The sequence below is a fragment of the Lissotriton helveticus genome, chromosome 6, assembly GCF_964261635.1.
Source record: "Lissotriton helveticus chromosome 6, aLisHel1.1, whole genome shotgun sequence".
NCBI classification, from domain to species: domain Eukaryota; kingdom Metazoa; phylum Chordata; class Amphibia; order Caudata; family Salamandridae; genus Lissotriton; species Lissotriton helveticus.
In genome coordinates this window covers 968,677,418-968,696,396 of record NC_136067.1, presented here as the reverse complement: position 1 = coordinate 968,696,396, position 18,979 = coordinate 968,677,418, and the positions used below count along the sequence as shown (strand labels likewise).

General features: G+C 42.3%; 1 protein-coding gene across 1 annotated transcript in view; it reads left to right on the top strand.

Moving 5' to 3' along the window:
* The window catches only part of CRIM1 (cysteine rich transmembrane BMP regulator 1), a 937,771-nt gene extending 926,248 nt beyond the window's left edge, over nt 1–11,523 (top strand). The window contains exons 16-17 of the mRNA XM_078648622.1: nt 2,176–2,363; nt 10,801–11,523. Coding sequence (XP_078504748.1) covers nt 2,176–2,363; nt 10,801–10,977 — 365 coding nt within the window. The 3' untranslated portion in view covers nt 10,978–11,523. The remainder of the gene's footprint in view (nt 1–2,175; nt 2,364–10,800) is intronic.
* The last annotated feature ends 7,456 nt before the right edge of the window (nt 11,524–18,979 follow it).

Genomic DNA, 18,979 nt, shown 5'->3' with positions numbered 1-18,979 from the left:
ACTTTTTAAAGAAAGAATTGAGCAAGATCTTCACATTGTGTAGTGTTGAGAATAGGAGGCGGTAGCAGGGCGGTAGCGCCCAATAGATCCTTGACAAGGTTGAATAAGGTTTGAGCACAATTATTCGCCTGCGTAATGGACAAGGAGACATAGTTACCTCGTGCAGCCCTGCAATGGGAATGATAGGAACGCTTAATGGTAAGGTAAGCAGATTTAGCTTCAAGTGAGTACGTTTTTCGCCATCGACATTCCGGGTTTTTACATTTGGTTTTCTCCCCTTTTAGTTAATCATTGAACCAGGGGGTGGGGGAGCGATGGTTATTTAGCTTCTTGGTCGGAGCTGGAAGGCAAATGTCAAGGGTAGTCTGTATCCAGTTATGAAACGCTGACAGGTCCAAGGTAACATTATTATGAGACTTAGGGACATTATGTGACAGCAGTAAATTAAACTTAGTGATGTCCAGGTTTTTCCAGTTCCTGAAGGGTATAGCCGTGGAGCTGCTATTTGTAGGTGCGAGGTGGGGGGCAACTACGTTGAAGCCCACTAAAAAGTGATCAGTCCAGCTAAGTGGAGTGGCCGCTGGACAGTGTAAAGAAGGCAAGTTGGAGAGATTGGGATCAAGGAGGTGGCCAGCTATATGCGTAGGCCCCCAGTTTTTAAGTAAGATGTTCATAGCTGCCAAGTCAGAAGCCAAGGTGCTACCAATAGTGCAGTTGGGGTCCTCTAGATGGAGGTTGAGAACGCCAATGATTGTGAAATTAGCTGAGTGTAACAAAAGCGGAGCGACAAAGTCAGGGAAATTAGGAGCCCATGAACCAGCAGGGCTTGGAGGGCGATACACTAGTAGCCCAGACATGGTAAACTGTGGTGTCAGAATAAGTTTAAAAGCTGCTGCTTCACAGTTGGGAATTGATAGTTCATCAAATTTGCAGCGCAGATTTGTTAAAATAAATAATAGCGGTTCCTCCACCCACCCTGTCTCCGCTATGTTTTCTAACAATCTCATAGTTAGAGGGCAGGGCTCTAGCCACATCAGGTCCCGAATAACTGTTAAGCCATGTCTCCGTTGAGAGGGCGTCGGGTTGCAGATCCACCAAGAGATCAAAGATGTCTGCCTGATGTTTGGGAAGGGAGCGACAGTTAATGTTTAAAAAATATATATATATATATTGGGGGGAGCTGGGTTGCATTTCTTAACTGATTGGATAGGCATATGGACATAAGTGCTGGGTGTAGTGACGTGGCTAGGTTCAGTAAGGAAGGTTTTAAAAGAAAAATTGCAACCTGGACAGGCTGAGGTGCTGATGTCAGCATCCCAGCAGACGCACATTGGTCGGGGGTAAGTGCGAAGGTTGAGCAGCTGGGTAGAGGAGAGCTTGATTTTGGTATTGTTTTGAGGGTTTTGAGGGGCAGGGATTTGGGCCCCGGGTGCCGGCCTGGCGCGGACGGGCGCAGACGGGCTTGCCTTTGGCGCGCCGCCGGCTCGGCCGCTGCGCGCTAGGTCCATGGGCTGTTTTTAAAGGGCCCGCTTGGGCAGGGGACGCAAGCACTAGAGCGTCCCTTGCCTAAGATGGCGGCAGCAAATGGCACAACCCGGAAGTGGGTAATAAATTAGAGAGCAAAGTTTCCCCTTGGCCTCCCTCCACTCAAACAGTCCGCTCTTGACTGCGGTGGACCGGGGGGGGGCAGAGGAAAAAGTGCACTATGCCACACCAGCGCGAAACAATAAAAACGAGAGTCCTACAGGCTTACACAAGTGAGGTATTAAAAAATTCTAAAAGACAATTTTTACCCACGAACTTTGAGGAAGAATGCAAGTGAATATGGCCACTCAATAAAATGTAAGCTAGTAATTAATTAAAAAGCAAATTGCATTCATGTCTTTTTAGATTATTGACTTCAGTTTTAGTGCAGTTTGTGCCTTGACTCTGTTCCACACATTGGAGCAGATTGATATCGCTGTTACAAATGAGTGCATTCATACTACGTCCTTGGATTTTGTAATTCAATGAGTAAAAAAGAAAGGTTAAAATGTTTCATTGACTCAGCTATGTGGTATCCTTCAACAGGGTAATAGTTCCTTAGTATTAGGCCTCAGTAGTGGAGTGTGCAAAGCCAACATAGTGGACAAACATTGCAGAAATACTAACATTTGTTATTTTTTTTCCCCCCAGAACTGGGTCATCTGCAAGTGGACTACAGGGAATCCAGTGCACCACGGTCAAGTAAAGAAGCGTCCCTACATTCTGTTGCGTGGGTGACAGTCCCCATTATGACAGCCCTTGTACTCCTAATTGCCCTTCTTCTCATCAATCAAAAGAAGCGTTGGATACCAGTTCCTTGCTACAGGACTCCGACAAAGGTATCAGATCAGTCTAGTACTCCTTGCCCCATCTGTTTCCCTAAGTCTTAATTTTCATTCAACTCCTAACCTTAAAACCTGGTCAAGAATCAGGCCAAAGCTACAGCCACAATTATTCCAGTGACCCTGTATGCCACGGAACTACAAAGTATAGGAACTCTGTGTACTTTTCGCAAAAGATCATAATTGTATTATCTGTGCTGGTTGTCCATTTAGTCCGGAAACCATATTATCAAAACAACGTTCTAAAGTCATTAATTCTAGGATGTGGTGTTGGTGCGTTAACAGAGCAGCACTGCGATTCTCAGGGATAAATCTCTCAAAAAGATTTACCATCCCCTAGCCAAATAGATTCACCCATTTTCTAGTACTGGTTGGTTCAGTGGATGATAACGTGCCTGACAACAGCAAAATAGGTTAAACCAGTTCCAGAATTCTCAAAATCAGTAGTTGCAAAGGTAGTTAGTAGGGCTTGGCAATGTAATGTAACACGGATATGTAGAGTGCTACTATTGCTCCGAAAGTGCTTCACGGCACTAAACATCAACAAATGGAAGCAAGGAGCCAAACTGAGGCCTCCTAGACTAGGATCGCCAAGAAAGTCAGATGAATGTTTGTTTAAATAATCCAGTTTTCACATCTTTCAAGAATCGGCAGCGGTCCTTCTTCAGCCAGAGAGAGAGAGGTTGGCTGTTTAACAGCTTATCTTCGAACAACACTTCGGAGCTGCCTCCTATTTTTCTTCGCCAAATTTGAGATGGACAATAAGAAAAGATTTGGCGGACTGGAGTTTCCATGTTGAAACCTAAGACTAAAAAAAAAAAATCCAGAGCCTGGTGGGACCAGAGAGATTTAAAGCTCTGGATGTGCATCAAGGTTTTAAACTGAATCCTTTTAGCAATAGAGAGTCAGTGCAGATCTCACAAAAAGGGAGGCAACAGAGCTGTGTTGTGGAGAATTCAGAAGTAGATGGGCAGCCAGGTTTTGTACCAGCTGTAGCTTCCTGATAAGTTTAGATGGAAGATCAAGATATACAGCAAATTGAAATAATCCTACTTGGACGTAATGAAAGCGTGGATTACGTTTTTTTTCCTTGATGGGAAAGAGAGGAAGATATTTCCGCAGTGTTTTAAGGAGTGTTTTACTGCATTGGTCTGTTTAAAAGAAAGATGAGTACCAAATTGACCCTCAAATTGCAGACCACTTCTGCTGGGAAAGGAGGAGGTCTCAGTTCCTCTGGCTTCCATTGGCCATTCCAGGCTTGAGGGTTCTTGCCTAGAATCAAGACTTTAGTATTAACCTAATTCAGCTTAAAGTGTTTTTTTATTCATCCAGGTGGCAATGGAAACCAGACCACCTCTGAATTTCTGTTGGCAATTGGGGCTGCTTTCAGCCATAGACACTATCAATTGGGTGTTGTTGGCAAAGGACCACACCTCAAAGCTGTGACTCAAGATTAACACTGCTAAAGGATGCATATACATTTTGAAGAGTGTCGGCTCAGGGAGAGCGCTTAGGAGCCACACAGTCTAAAGAAACTGGACTTGACATAAAGGTGAAAGTATCATTGCTCGCTGTCTGTCAGCTAAGAATTATTTACCAATCAAGTGCAGAGACTTCGCCACCAAACTCCCTTAGGCGTTGGATAAGTATAGCATGGAATATGGTGTCGAAATCTGCAGATAAATCCAAAAGGATGAGGGCAGCCATACCACCCGCATTCAGGATTTGCCTGAGTTCTTCTGAGGCTGTAAGCAGTATGCATTCCATGCTAAGGGCGACACAGATATGATGGTTTATATGTGTGTTCATCCCCCTCTGCCTGGGACAACTCTTGGTGGCCCCCTGCCCTGGGAACAGCACCCATACCTACGGATCACGCACGCAACCTGGGCTTCATCCTATCCTCTCTCTCGATGTCCAGACAAGTCAACGCCGTCTCATCATCCTGCTTCAACATCCTACGCATGCTCAAAAAAGTCTTCCGTTGGATCCCCACCGAAACAAGAAAAACGGTCACCCACGCCCTGGTCACCAGCCGTCTGGATTACGGAAACACCCTTTACGCCGGAACCACAGCCAAACTACAGAAAAAACTCCAACGCATCCAAAATGCCTCAGCCAGACTCATACTGGACATTCCTCGTCAAGCTCACATTTCCGGTCACCTGAAAGACCTCCACTGGCTCCCCGTCAACAAGAGAATAATGTTTAGTCTCCTCACCCACGCACACAAAGCCCTCTACGACCTTGCACCCGAATGCCTCAACACTCGACTAACCTTCTACACCCCCACCCGCCAACTACGATCATCCAATCAAGCCCTCGCCGCTATCCCACGCATCCGTAAATCCACCATGGGGGGCAGATCCTTCTCCTACCTAGCGGCCAAGACCTGGAATTCTCTCCCCACCCACCTCCGCCTTACTCAGAACCACCTCTCCTTCAGAAAACAACTAAAAACTTGGATATTCGATAAGTAAATGCACCCCCCCTCCCCCAAGCGCCTTGAGACCCTCTGGGTGAGTAGTGCGCTATATAAATTTCTGAACTTGAACTTTTCAACATGTTAGTAGGAATAGGGAGCAGACCTTTCACCCTGTAATTTGAGGGAGTGGATGTATCTGAATTAGCCTTCTTCAAGATGGGAGGAACCATTGTTAATTTCCAACTCTGGGCAAGCATTTTTTAAATGGAATAATTAAGCAAATATTTTAGAATGGGAACAATTATTGGAGCTGCTAATTTCAAAATAGATTCCGATCAATGATCAGTCCGTGAGCAGGAGTTTCTTTTTTTCCCAAAAGAAAATCTAGCTGCGTCTCTGAGATAGGTCTTTCTCAGGGAAGGCCTCTGCTTGTCAAGGTAGCAGCACATATCCAAATCAGTAGGAGTGGAAAAGAGATTCTAGATGGTAACATTTTTTTAAAAAAATTGCTAGCATGTCACACCTATCCTGTGAGTGTTCCAGCTGTTGACTCATTGCCTGAGGGTGAGTCATCGTTCTTACAATTCAGAAGACCTCTTTTGAGGAATGTTAAACAGACTCCATTTTCTTGGCATAAATGCCAATTTAGCTGTTTTAATGGATTTATGATACTCTCAACTAGAAGCTTAATAGGCTTTTTTGTCAGCATCATAGCGCATAATGTGCCACATTGTCATTCCAGCCTACAGCATCATTTGATTTAAACAACTTCCAGAAATATAAGGATGTATCTTCAAAGCCCTTTTTTACTTCTACTACAAAAACATAATATTAAGAATGACTGCTTATATGATGGGCGCCATGTGCACATTTTCTGTTGGTACATTTCTGAGAAAATTTAGTATCAGATGGAGAGAACCATCTCTCCTTTGTTCATCAAGTGCCGGCCAATCCTCATCTTGGTATAATTGTCTTTAAAAGCACTGAAACCTGGAGTTCCAAGCCTCGAAAGGATTAATGCATTGATTGGATGAGCTAAGAATCGAGACATGCTTAATTTGGTTGCAGATTTACTCAGATCATAGAGTGGGACTCACGAACAGATGAAGGCGGCCTACAAGATATATCGGATAATTTTACTTGATAGTTCTGAACATTCAGGTGGTGACCATTGTGAGTGTCCCCATGCTCACACAAAGTATGGCGCATTAGTCAAATGACATTGGTCCAGGTGAGACCCGACAAGCAGATACAGGTCAAAACGCTGACATCCATATTTCTATTTGCTTAGCGTTGAATTTTGCGAGTAGATATTGTATACAAAGAGATAATGGCTCTTAGCCTAATTGTTTAGAATCCTCTTACAACCGTGGGTCTGTACCATGTCATCGTGTATGTATTTATACATGTGTTCACCATTTAGGCACTGCAGCACCTGCACTGTCATTACACTGTGCATATATGACACCGGGTTCCTATAAAGAATGTTACGACTCTGAAAAAACAGAAAAGCGTCCTATATGCATTTTATTATTTAGTAAGAGATGAATGTTTCAATTACTTTGCATACCTCAGAAGCATTGTAGAGGCACTGTGATAAATGAGCCCCATGGGTCAATTGTTGCATTCTAATATGTTTACATTGTCTTCGTGGCAGATAGGGTTGCGCTTGTATTGTAGACACACCGAAAGATAAGGTTATGTATGGATAAATACATTGTCTGCATAAACAGTAGCAGCTGCTGCTGCTGAAAGTATAAACAGAATGTATCTTTATCATTTAACACAACACATATAAAACACTAGAAAATAAATATTTGCCTATGACGATTATAGGGCAGGCCAGGCCAGCGTGTATCTTTCTCAGGAGAATATCAACGTGGAGATTCTGGCTCAGACATCTTGTGTGTTAAGAGGAACTATAACTTTACGGAAATCTTTGCTGTATCTTCTTTCACAGCTTTCTGTGAGAGGCACACATTATCACAGTCATTGTGGCCGGAATCTGCTGTGCTGCCTTCACCTAGGTTTGTTAATCACAACAATCCTATGACATGGCTTTCTTCATCCATGTCATTAATTAGCACACAATAGAGCCAGCACTGGTTGGTTCAGTACAAGAAAGTGAGTTGATAAGTACTCAAATTCCTTCGACTTTTACAGTCTTCTGAAAAAAAGTGGTCCAGGATTAATAAAACTTCGTCTAGGAGCTGAACAGATCATTTTTTGGCTCTAACATTATTCCTCAAATGTGAGTTTTGTATACACACAAAACACTGGAGATATTTAACATTGGTAAACTGGCAATATTTTAACATTTAACATCGATTTCTAAAATCACATACTTTTTTCCCATTTTGTTTCACAGCTCTTGTTTACTGTATTAACTCTGGTTACAGTGATGTTTTGTACCAACTCATGATGCTAGAGAGAGTTATCTACTTTATAATCTAACTCATTAGGAACAATGGAATGACCCTTGGGGCAGAATGTAGGAAATCTGTCTTTTCTGCGAGGTCACTCTTTATTTTTCACCTTTTTCTGGACCTGGTTTTGCAATAAATATTTAGGAAAAGTAACTTTTAGAAAGCTACTTTTTTCATGCCTAAAGCTTATGGAAGCTAATTTGCATTAGCTCTCCAGCAGCTTCCGAGCCTGTACTTGGTTTTTAATAAGATCTGAAATTCCTTCCAGGAGTCACACATTGGACCACTTTGATTAATAGGTTGACCTGAAAAGTCAGGGATGAGTCTTCAGAGCTTTTCTTGACATTCAGGGGGGGGCTACTGCCCCTTCTGTTGGCACACCAGTGTCAAATACTGCCTGAAAAAACCTGTCCGAGACATATGTAAAATAATTGCGCTCTTGAAAAGAATTAAATAGGACCAGATCCCAGATCTTGTTATCGCCTGGCTGGTTGCTTAAGGACCATGTTTTATCTTACCAGACTCCTCTCTCTTTTTTTGTGGGTCCCGAGCTTGCTTCAAAGTGGATTTGTGTTAGGTGAGGGAAGACACTAGTTATTTCTATAGTACACCCCCCGCACCCACCTACACACCTCAAACCTTCATAGTGCAACTGAGGTCTTTGGCCAGCTTGGAATTGCCCTGGTACATTGCACTTTGGCCCTGCTTTCAGTAAGACAAATGGGAACTATTGAGAAAGTTGGTGGCCCGGGGCTGGGAAACCTTTACCCCATTGGTTATGGAGTACCTAGGAGTCCCCTCCACTCCACCAGAAATAAATGTGGCATCCCAAGGCACCATCCTGAGAACACTTTCTGGACATGTAGAAGAGCAGAAGGGGCTGGACTTGCTTCCTGTCATATATACAACAAAGACGTGTACTCCAAGGGCCAGTTGGTTGATAACCTGTGTGGCTACTGAAACATAACAAGCTGCACGAGGCCGTTTTCCTGGACTTTGTTATTGGCCTCTTCCTGAAACCCTGAGAGTCTCTAAGTGCCGTCCCCTGAGGACCCGGGGGTTTAGAGTTGTACTCCTGTAGTTTCAGCACCAGAAGAATGGAGGATTTTGGAAACTGTTCCTCTAGAGCTTCAACTGCACCCGCTATGAAAAGTATCTGACCGGCAGTTTCACAGCGTTTGACTAAATTTTAGCTTTGTCCCACGCTGAGAGCTCCACACTTCTCAAAAAGTGACAAAGTCATATTTTATGTTAGGACCTAAACATTTTCAGTGATATATCTCCAAAGCTCTAAAACACCAACGGGACCAACCTGCTTACGCTATCTGGCCTTTGTTTCCATGGCTATAGGTACATTTTCGGTGGCATTCCATGCTGGGAGCATTTTACTTCTCATAAAGTGACAACGTACCATTCTGTGCTGGAACTTAGAAGACATTTCAATGTTTTTCTTGAAAAAGTGACAAAGTCCCTTTCTGGAGTGGGACTTAAAAACTTCCAGACTTTCTCTTTGACAAATTCACCTCAAACTAGGCCTCCATCGCGTTTGGCCTCAAATCGTGCCTAGAACCTGGTCTGCCCCTTCCATAGGCCATCATTGGTGTTTAGTGCCTTTTAGCACAATTTTTACTTGCATTTAAAAAAAATCATATCTCCTGTTCCTCTTATTGTTTTTTTGCTGTCTTGGTGTCATTTTGTTTTAGTAAAGTGTACTCTATTTTTCTAATTTGGTTGAAGAATGTTATTGGTTGGTGTTTTGACTTTAATTGCATACATGCATCACACACTGCCCTAAGTTAAGCCTGTCTCCTCTGTGCCATAAGTACCAGGAGGTTGAGATCATGTTAATTTAGTGATTTTCCGGGTTTACCATGACATGAAATGTTATTGTTTCTTGAGAAGAACAGTCACCCACCCCAAATTAATAATCCACATTCTTCCACAGAATGAAACCATGTTTGAGGTTTCAGTGCTCTTCTTTAACATCAACATTTCATAATGTTAAACATATTTATTGCCATAATATGCCTAACGAGTTAAATGGGAATGTAGAACCTCATTCTCAAACAGTGGTATACTTAGCATTATGCTCACTAAAAACCTTTTCCCTGTGCAAATTAATGTTGGAATTTTATCCTCACGAGTAGCATTTGTGAATGTGGGAATTCCATCAGTATTGTGAAGTATCCACAGCATTGCGGAATTTCTGTAGTCACAGATTGAAGATTAGTGGTAGTTTGTGGGCATTCTCTGTTTCCCTTACCTAAAAAAAATCTATTTGAACTCTGACAAACTCCTACATTTGAGGGTTTTAGCATACATCTAGCTGTTACTCTCCCACACTGGCAATGCCAGTGGTTTGCCTAGGATAAGAGTTAAATTCATTTTAGGGTAGATTAGAGATGGAGAAGACTGTATTTAGATGAAGTTTAGGGGAATATATTTCCACATGGATAAATAAAAAACAATTTTCCTTTTAGAAGCAAAAAAGGTAAATTAACAAATGCACATTTCTGCCAATTTTCTGCATGTGGGACCTTTCACCAAGTGGGAATGCTACATACGTAAATGTTAGGCATGCAAGTACTCCTGTAGATTTCCTGAAGGTGTTGGGGGATTTTTCAGGGTCAAATCAAAGTCGTGCTATGAATGGTGTAATAATGCCTGAGCACATTTTTTACTTTTTCCATGTCCTCCTTTGAATTTTTCCCTACATCCTTTTTAGATGCAATTCATGTTGTAGGAGTAATGAATATGGTGAAAGTGTCATACCTGCTCTATATTAAGGGAGATAGTGCAAAACTGGCCCTCGAGGAATGTTAATTATACTGTATGGCACACACAAGTTCACCTCTTTAACACCAGGTGTCATTGTAAAATTAAGGCCAGCATTTGGAATGGAACGAAGAGATGATAAAGGGTCATAAAAATCTTTCCTTGGATTTAAAAGAAAATATCAGATCATGCATCAGCATCAACCTCACAATGTAATACCTGTGCCCTTTGTCACTTCAAGAGGACATGTTTATGGTGGGATCACCAGAGATGATGTACTGTTAGTTATTTTAGAGTGGTGTGTGTCTGTCTAGATCTCACCTATAAACTCATACCATTCACTAGATGATTTCTGACCGCATTAGCCTGCCTGGCTCCAACAAATAATTTGTCACCTGCTCCCATTAGGCTTTATATTAGTCCGGGCTGTCCGCACCTTGTAGACAGTTTGTCCTGGTAAATACGTTTGCTGAAATGACGAAATTAGTTGGATACCCAAATATATAATGTTGACAGAGTACCTATATCCACGACATCCAGTCATTAGGCTCCTTAATATCGCCAGTGCAGAAATTACTCAATCACCTTTAGTTTTTGGTGATGGATGCTATATTTTGTTTTATGGAACCTGTGGGTGAGATGATAAAAGGCACTCTTGGGGTGTAGGGTTATGGCGAGAAACTCTTGTGTGGATCTCTACCCCGTTTCGTTCCGAGAATAGTCTGTATTCTGTTCTCAGAAGTTAGTTTTTTAAGGCCACCTAATGTAAGTGTAGTTATGTTAGCTAATGCTTTTTTCTTTCTTGCAGCCTTCTTGTCTCAATAACCAGTTGGTGTATGTGGACTGTAAGAAAGGCACAATGGTGCAGGTGGATAGTTCCCAACGGATGCTCAGAATGGCCGACCCAGACTCAAGATACAGTGGATTCTACAGCATGCAGAAACAGAACAATCTACAGGCAGACAATTTCTACCAAACAGTGTGAAGAATTCAAACATTGCCCAAGAGTCTATACAAACTAAAGAAACTAGACTGAACGAAGGAGAGAGACAGTAACATAACTAGAATTGTGCACTTGGCTAATGGATTGTATTGGATTTGTGAATTCTCATGTACAACTCTTGAGACCTTTCTGGGATGAGCGCTGTCTCCTGCAATGTGCCAGATCAAGCATTCCCACTTCACCTTGCGATAACTGACCAAGTGTTTTTTTAGAACCAAAGTTTCACACACAAAAAACTTGTTGAAAATGTATCTGCTTGTATCCTAGCAGTGTAGAGATTTCTTTAGAATGGGAGTTGATTGGGTTAAGCAGGTCTGGAGACATGCAAGGGTTGGGAGAATGAGATTGACTCGTAGTAGGTAAGTGAGCCTGCTTGGATTAAGGAGTGCAAGAAACAAAGAAAGGACAGATATCAAAAAATTGACAAGCACTAATCAGACCGTGGCTTTTTCTGACCACTCTGAAATCTGCATCACTTGCGACAAAGGCCTAACCCACACAAATGTAAAAAAAAAAAAAAAAAAGAAATGTCAGGTGTTATTGTGTAGATCCTCCCAGAACAGAACCTACAGCGCAAATTCACAAGTGATCAATCTTCAAATTTATTTTTTCTCAATATCATTATTTGCTTTACAGTCTGGAAGTTGTGGTATCTTAAAACAGCAAGAAAAAATAAGCAAACAATATTTCAGGCAGAAAAAATTAATGGGTGGGCTCACTACATTTGTGTAATCTTATACGATGTGCTGCTTATATTTTTTGTATCTTTTCCTTTTTCCTTCAAAGTGGATTGCTCAGTTTATTGTTGGCAAAAAGTAGCAAAGCAGCTGAAGCCTAAGTAGTGTCTTAATATATGAGCACTGGATCTTTTTTTTCAGACAGGATTATCAAAAGCAGAAAAGTCAAGAAAGCCATGCAGTTCCAGAGGCTTTTTTGTTTGTATAATTTTATTTTTCTTTACTTTGTGTTTTGTTTCCTTCGGTGTGTTTATAGAGTTTTTTTAAAGGAGAAGTGAAAGATTAATCTATGTTGGACAAAGCTCCTGCTAAAAGAATATAAAACAGCGTGAGAGAGATTAGTTTTTTTGTTTGGTTGTTAATTTACTGGTTTATGCAGACTTAGAAACTGCTTCCGTGCTAGGGAGCTGCTTAAATTGTACATTATACTCAAGCACCTTTTTTGAAGCTCAGAAAAAAAGGAGATTATGCTTCTTTGAACCTTAGCATTATAGGAATATTTATGTAAATATATATTATGCTAAAACGACAACAAAAAAGTATTTGTATATATATAAATATATATAATTTTCTATGTTTTTTTTCCTGTTGAATGTATTTTTATCTGAGAGCGCGATTTTACCCAGAACTAAAACACAAACCAACGCATTCCATGTCTGTGCTTAGTAAGCTTATATATTTTGGAAAGAAGAGGATGAGCATCTCATTCTATCTACCATTTAATTTTCAAAGTTTTTGTCTTTGTGTGCCTGTGCACTCATTTAATTTTTGTGTGTGAGCGAATATGTGTATGCACGTGTATGTGTGTTATGCCTGTGTGTGAGACCACCTGTGCGTATGCACATGTGGGATTTTAGCAATAAGCATTGCTCTTGCTACATTATGTGTGTGGGGGTAGGGGGAGGGAGGATAAGACTAGGTAGGTTGTTTTATTTTTCCTGGTTGGTCTTGTAAAGGCTTTTAAAAGAACGCATTGGCTAGAGACACTGAAAGCAATGCGCATGCAGAGCTTATCGACATTTTGCAAAATTACTTCAGCTCCTGGATTTTTTAAACTACTGGAATAATATCCACAATAAGCTTCACGTTTATTGTAATTTGCCTCAACAATAAACACTGACTGTGTAACTATAGCGTTAACTTTTGAAGAGGTCTTGGCACTTTTGTACTAATTACCCATTTGTGTAATGCTTTTTTTTCTTTTTACCAGTGTTCATTATGAAAGACACTGAACCCAGTTTGCTTAATGTGAAGAGGACATGTGTTTTGTTTTGTGAAAGAACTCTCAAGTATTGTTGTAAATACTTGACCAGTGCTTGCTGAACTTTAAAACTGAAAAAACTAATTTATTGTTATAATGACCTAATTTATTAATCTGAAGATTAACAAAGAGAAAGAAAACCAAGGAAGGTGTTCTAGCTGTTGACGTCGGAGGAAAATCGGTGTAACAGAGAGTCTCTGTTTATATGGCTGCAATCTCTCACATGAAAAAGAAAACATGCCTTCCCTTTTTAATTCACCTTTCTTGATAAGTATTGAAACCAACATGTTTTGGTCCTTCTAGCACAAAGTTTCTGTCAAGACAAATCATCCATTCCTTGCTTAAAAGAAAACGAAAAACGTCTAACTATAAAACAAAGAAACTGTAAAATGCTTGCTTTTGTTTTGCAATCAAGGCCATATTCTGAATAAAATACTAACAAGATGTAGGACATGGTGTACAATGTTTTTTTCTTTGATTATTATTTTAAAGATTATATGATTTTCCTATGTGCTGTAACCATTACACTCTTTTACTTTAGTTCATGTTGTGCTCTCTTGTAAAAGAAACACAAATATCATTTTCCTGAGAAAGAAACATGAATTAGAAAGCATTTGTGGCACTTCGAGTGCACTGCAGTTTGACAGTTTGCTTGTTTACCTTTTTTTCTTTTTTTTAAACTGTAAAGCAGTTTCTTGTAATTTGGTTCTCGGCAGCACAATAAAATAAAATTAAATTAAACCTATTGTTGCACATTCTTTTTTGTTTACTTGCTATTTCATATGCTATGGTCAGATGTATCCTTCCAACTATGCTTCTTGACCTTAAATGTTATATCCATGCGTTCTCTAACGAAGTGAAGTACACCGATGTTTTGAATTAAGGACACTGAATAACTACTTTAAATGCTTCCATGGCTGTACTCATATCAGGTACTGAATCAATATTTCTTTGAAAGTATTCCAGGATTTTCCAACATAATTCGCTGTGAAATACGTGGTCTTTGAGCGTGTCTTGTGCCATCCTCCACTGTGCACTATTTATATGTATTCCCAGTATAGTTATTTGTATTACTACTGTGGTGTGGTCAAGTAGGGTTCTTGCAAGATGACCGACATCTCTGGCCCATGTCCTGGTGTCAGTGATTGACAGCCAGTAGTCCAGCCTGGACCACATGCTGTAGACAGAGGACCCAAATATGCCCTTGCAGGTTGTCGAGTGACTTATCTCCAAAAGTCTGCTAAAGCGTAACCTGCAAGTGGTTTTTTGAGGCCCTCAGCTGCCCTCAGCTGCCCCCAGTGAATATTTCGTCTGACCTAGTGACCTACCCAGTGTGCTAATCAGGATGACGTTAATATTGCCATCCTAGAGAATCGATTTCTGGGAGCGATCCAGCACCACTGACCACAGCGACCGAAAAATGTGCGCCTCATCCAGATTAGGACCATATACCTTTCTAATCACAATCACCACTCCCCTAGTGTATGATGACAAGCTGAATTGGTGTGATGCCCACCTGGCTTGCAGGTACTTCTCAGTGGTTTTCTCAATGTGATCCTCTTGGAGCAATGCCACATATATATTCTGCCTAGTGAGCTATGCAAATACCTTCCTGGCTTTGCAGGTGTTATTCAGCCCTGTGACATTCCACTTTAGAAACTTAACTGAGGGCTCTATGTTAGGAGGCATAAGTCAGTCATGACATGTTCAACATGTCATGTGGGTGTGTCTCGTGTAAGCTATGATAAATGTGAAAAGTTGCTCTTGGCATGACTGTTGTCTGTACATCATCTGCTAAAGAATGCTTTTACAACTTTTTCCCTCCCACAGCAGCAAGTCCAACGCACCAGTGGCAGTACCAACCCACCCCTCTTTCACACCAATAGGACCCCCAGACAATTAGGACCAAAAAGTAGCCAACACAGTACAGGATATGTGATGTGCCAATTAGCGAATTACCCATGGAGTGCAGCAGGAGAGGCCACAGGAAAACTTCAGTTGAAGTGAAGTTGGCCAAGGACAATGTAGATGGAGAAACAGCAGTAACTGAAATATAACTGACCACATGACTGGATTTCAGATTATACTGAAAGGTAAAGTTCTTCTTGAAAAAATCATAGTGTGGTCACGTAGCTTAAGGAGACATCCCATTTGTCAATATATGAGTAAATACTAGTTATACTAGGCAATCCTGTTATACTGAGGTTCATCACCACAAAATGGTAATTGACAGGAGTTTTCAGGAAAGTTGAAGTGGCTTGCGGTGAGGTGAAGATGTGTTGCCTTCCTAGGTGGTCTGTCTTGAGACCTGATAGGTAAGGCATGGCATAACTGATGCCCTCTTTTTGTAGTCTATGTTTAACCTGAGTGAACTCCCTGCTAGTATAAAGTCTGGGAAGCACGTGACATTAACTTGGAAGCTTAGGTCTCATTTTTCAAGGGCCATCCTGAGTACCTTGTCACAACTTCCTAATTTTAATAAATTAGCTGGGGCACACCCCAGGGTGTGGCCTGGGTGCAGGTGAGTGGTGCTCCTGGTCACCACCAGCTGATGAGACAGATTTTAAAGCACCAAAGAGGAATGTGAGCATTTTTTTCTATGAATAGCTAAGTTCTGCCTGCATTGGCTGGTTCCGGCACACCCAGAATGTGTAAATTATTATGGCGGGAACGAACCTGGAGATCCTCATTTTTCACCTTTATCACTGCAAGCAATCCATATTGTTGGGGCATTTTACAGTTGGTTCTTTGCAAGTCAACTTCAATATCAGAGATACGTTGCTCTTCTGCCCCGATCCTCGTCACATGTTTGTCTAACTTGGCTGCCATGGAATCCAATCATTGGTTCAAGGTTTTTCTGTCAATAGACCCCAGGGTTTATTGCATTGCCTGTAAATGATTCCACATGGGGGGGGAGGGTGGTGTCACCGTCTGTTCCCTTGGGCCCAAGCTACCTGTGCCATCTTTCTATTTCCGTGACTTGCACTCTGGCGATGCGTTTAGACTCAAATGTGAGTTTATACTGCTTGCTATCTGTTTTTCTCATCTTCGCCTATGTGCGTTCAGGCTGTGTGGGATCTGCAGAGCAGACAGACGTATATTAACTTTAGGTTCGTCTTGTGGTATGTAGATCCATAGGCTACTAAGCGGGATTCTTCAAACTCTCCTACAAAGACAATTACTTCAGTGAAGTCCAGCAGGTCACCTGCCCTGAAGTTCGGCTACAAGTCTGGGTATAACTGATGGTATAATTTCACTGTTCTTGTGCGCAGCTCACCTAGATCTCATCTGTGTCTCTTATCAGTTCAAGATTCTAATCTGTAATGTGAAGCAGGTCACACACTGTAAGGCATAACAGGGGGGCCCACCAATCACTCACTACATGGGGGCACGAGCAGGCTGAGTACGGATTCATGGCAAAATTAAATTCAAATGAGTCCTATGGGGAATTCAACAGCTCCTCACTGTGTTTAGGTGTACCAGTGTCCATCCATCTAAAAGACCACCTTCCGCAGGGAACCCAAGGCAGTCAAGATCTAGTTTAACTATTTCAGAATTCCGCTGTCATTTACACAGCCATCACGGCCACCATATTCTGCTACTCATTGTGCTCCACTCTCTGGCCGGGCCCGCTCTACATTCATGCTGTCAGTGTTCACATCAGGGTGTAGTGTTTTATATCTCTTACCTCTGCCCCCTTCACTGGCCTGTCTCACTGATCTCATAGGCATCACAAACTGCTGCACCATTTCACCTCACATGGGTTTACATACCATCTCACCCCTCTCACGTCTCCAGAGGCACTCTCACAGGTATGCAGTGTGGTTTTACCAGCAGTTATTGCTGTACCGACCTCTCCCTATACTTTGGCAATGAAAAACCACCTGGGATGCCCCCAGCAATAATGACACATTATGGGTGGATCTCTATGCCTTACTGGCCCACGTGTCTCCTACTCAGCAGGCTACCTTCCCTGAAGGGGCTGTCCAGCAGGTCACACAGTCCTCGCCTACGACCGATGTGGTCTCCGTCACTGCAATTTCCTTGCTCTTTTCAGCCTTTGAGATGTATCACAAGGCGCTATGTATTGTGATTAATTGTGGCTGGGCAGATTATTAGCAGATATCCATGCCCTGGCCTGCACAACTGCACTAAAATGTGGTCATCTTGCTGCTGACCCTCTGGCATCCACTGGAGGCTTTCTTAGCCAGTGCTCAGCAGAACTCTATGCTTAGAACACTCCATCGAGAGATGTTTTTTGCACTGGCTTACCATTCTTTGCTCTGGAAAAACCTACAAAGAGCTAATTGTCCATCTGGTGTTCCTTGGCACGACTTATATAAAAGCTCAATTCCAAGCAGGGGACTCTCTCGTCCTGTTTAGAGGAGTGAGATGGAGCAAAGAATACTGGGAGGGGGATAGCCTGACAGTTGTGGAAAGAGGTGACTATTTTAGGTAGAAAGAACACCTGGGTCTTCAAAACCAACTTATCAGAAAAGGTGGATTTACACAGAGAGCTTCAAGTTAGCTCATGTCTAGCGGATGTTATTTCAATCAGAAAGACTGTCGTTAGGGTCAGAAGTCTCAAAAGGTGTGCACATCAAGAACATGAGGCCAAAGCTCAAATCCCACCCGTGCATCACAAAGGGTTTTGGGGGGACCAAACCTTTCAAAAAACTCCTCACAACAGGTGAGCTGAATAACAAAGGATGATCAAACAACTGATAAGATGGCAGAAAGAGCTGATAAGTAGCCCTTAACCTTGCCCAAAGCAAACCCTTCCGGGGCAAGGAACAATACAAACCACAAAACATCAGACAACGTTGCCTGTAATGGCCATTGTGTTGAGACGTGCACCAATCCACACATTTGGCCCAAAGGCTAGCTTACACAGATTAATTGTGAGAAGGCTCATCGCCAGGATGACATCAATGACTTCAGTGTGCAGATCGAAGAAGGTCAGCTGTTGCTACTAAGTTGCCTAGCATAGAAATGCAAAGTGTGCAGGCCTGGGAGCAGAGCCTCGAAGTGGCAACTAGATTGGAGTCCAGATACTCATTCCCAGGAGTTCCGAGTACCACACTCTTAGCCCAATCTGATGCCACTAGGATGATTTGGGCATGCCCAGTTCTGACCTTCTTCAGAACTCAGGGCAGAAGAACTGTGGTGGAAAGGCATACAGGAACTTGTATTCCACTGTAGAAAAAATTCAAATCTGAGTGAGAGGTGCTTTGGAAATTCTTGCGTGCCGAAGCTCTGATGTGCATTCCCAGCGAAGGTGAAAAGATCGAGCCAGAGATCTCCTCCTTGCTGGAAGATGGGCGTTTGCCACCTCCAGGCATACCTGTCATTCATGATCTGCTAGATGTTAGTAGCTGAGTTTGACCACCCTGGCATGTTAAGATCACACCAGATGGTACACCATCGGAGAAATCCCTTGATGGTTCAATCACTTCCAGAGGGGCAAGGCCACTTGTTACTGGGTCAAAGACCTCACCCTGCCTTGCTTGCTTCATTACCAGATGGTGGTTGGGTTGTCTGTGTGCAACTTCACCCACTTTCCTTCGATGGCCGGTAGGAATGGTTCCAACAACAAGCGAATCGCTCATCTCCAACAAGTTAATGTGGAGTTGAGTCTCCGTTGGAAAGCAGAGTCCTCTGTTTTCCACCTCTCGAGATGGCCTCGACAACCCAGTAGTGATCCATCTATGAGCACCGTTCAATCTGGGTGGGTTAAGGAGAGAGACCTGCTGCTGAACCAATCGGGGTCTGATAGCCTTCACTTTTCCAATCTCCTCTGAAATCTGGATATAATCCGACAGTTTTCCTGATGTTCTGTCCATTGGAATTGCAGGACCCGTTGTAGAACCTACATTTGACACAAGCAGGATGCAATCCCAGCAGCCACAGAGTCATCCGTACTGAGATTCAGGAAAGAGGTTGCTGCAACATCATACCCAGAATGTCCTCGACTCTCCATTCTGTG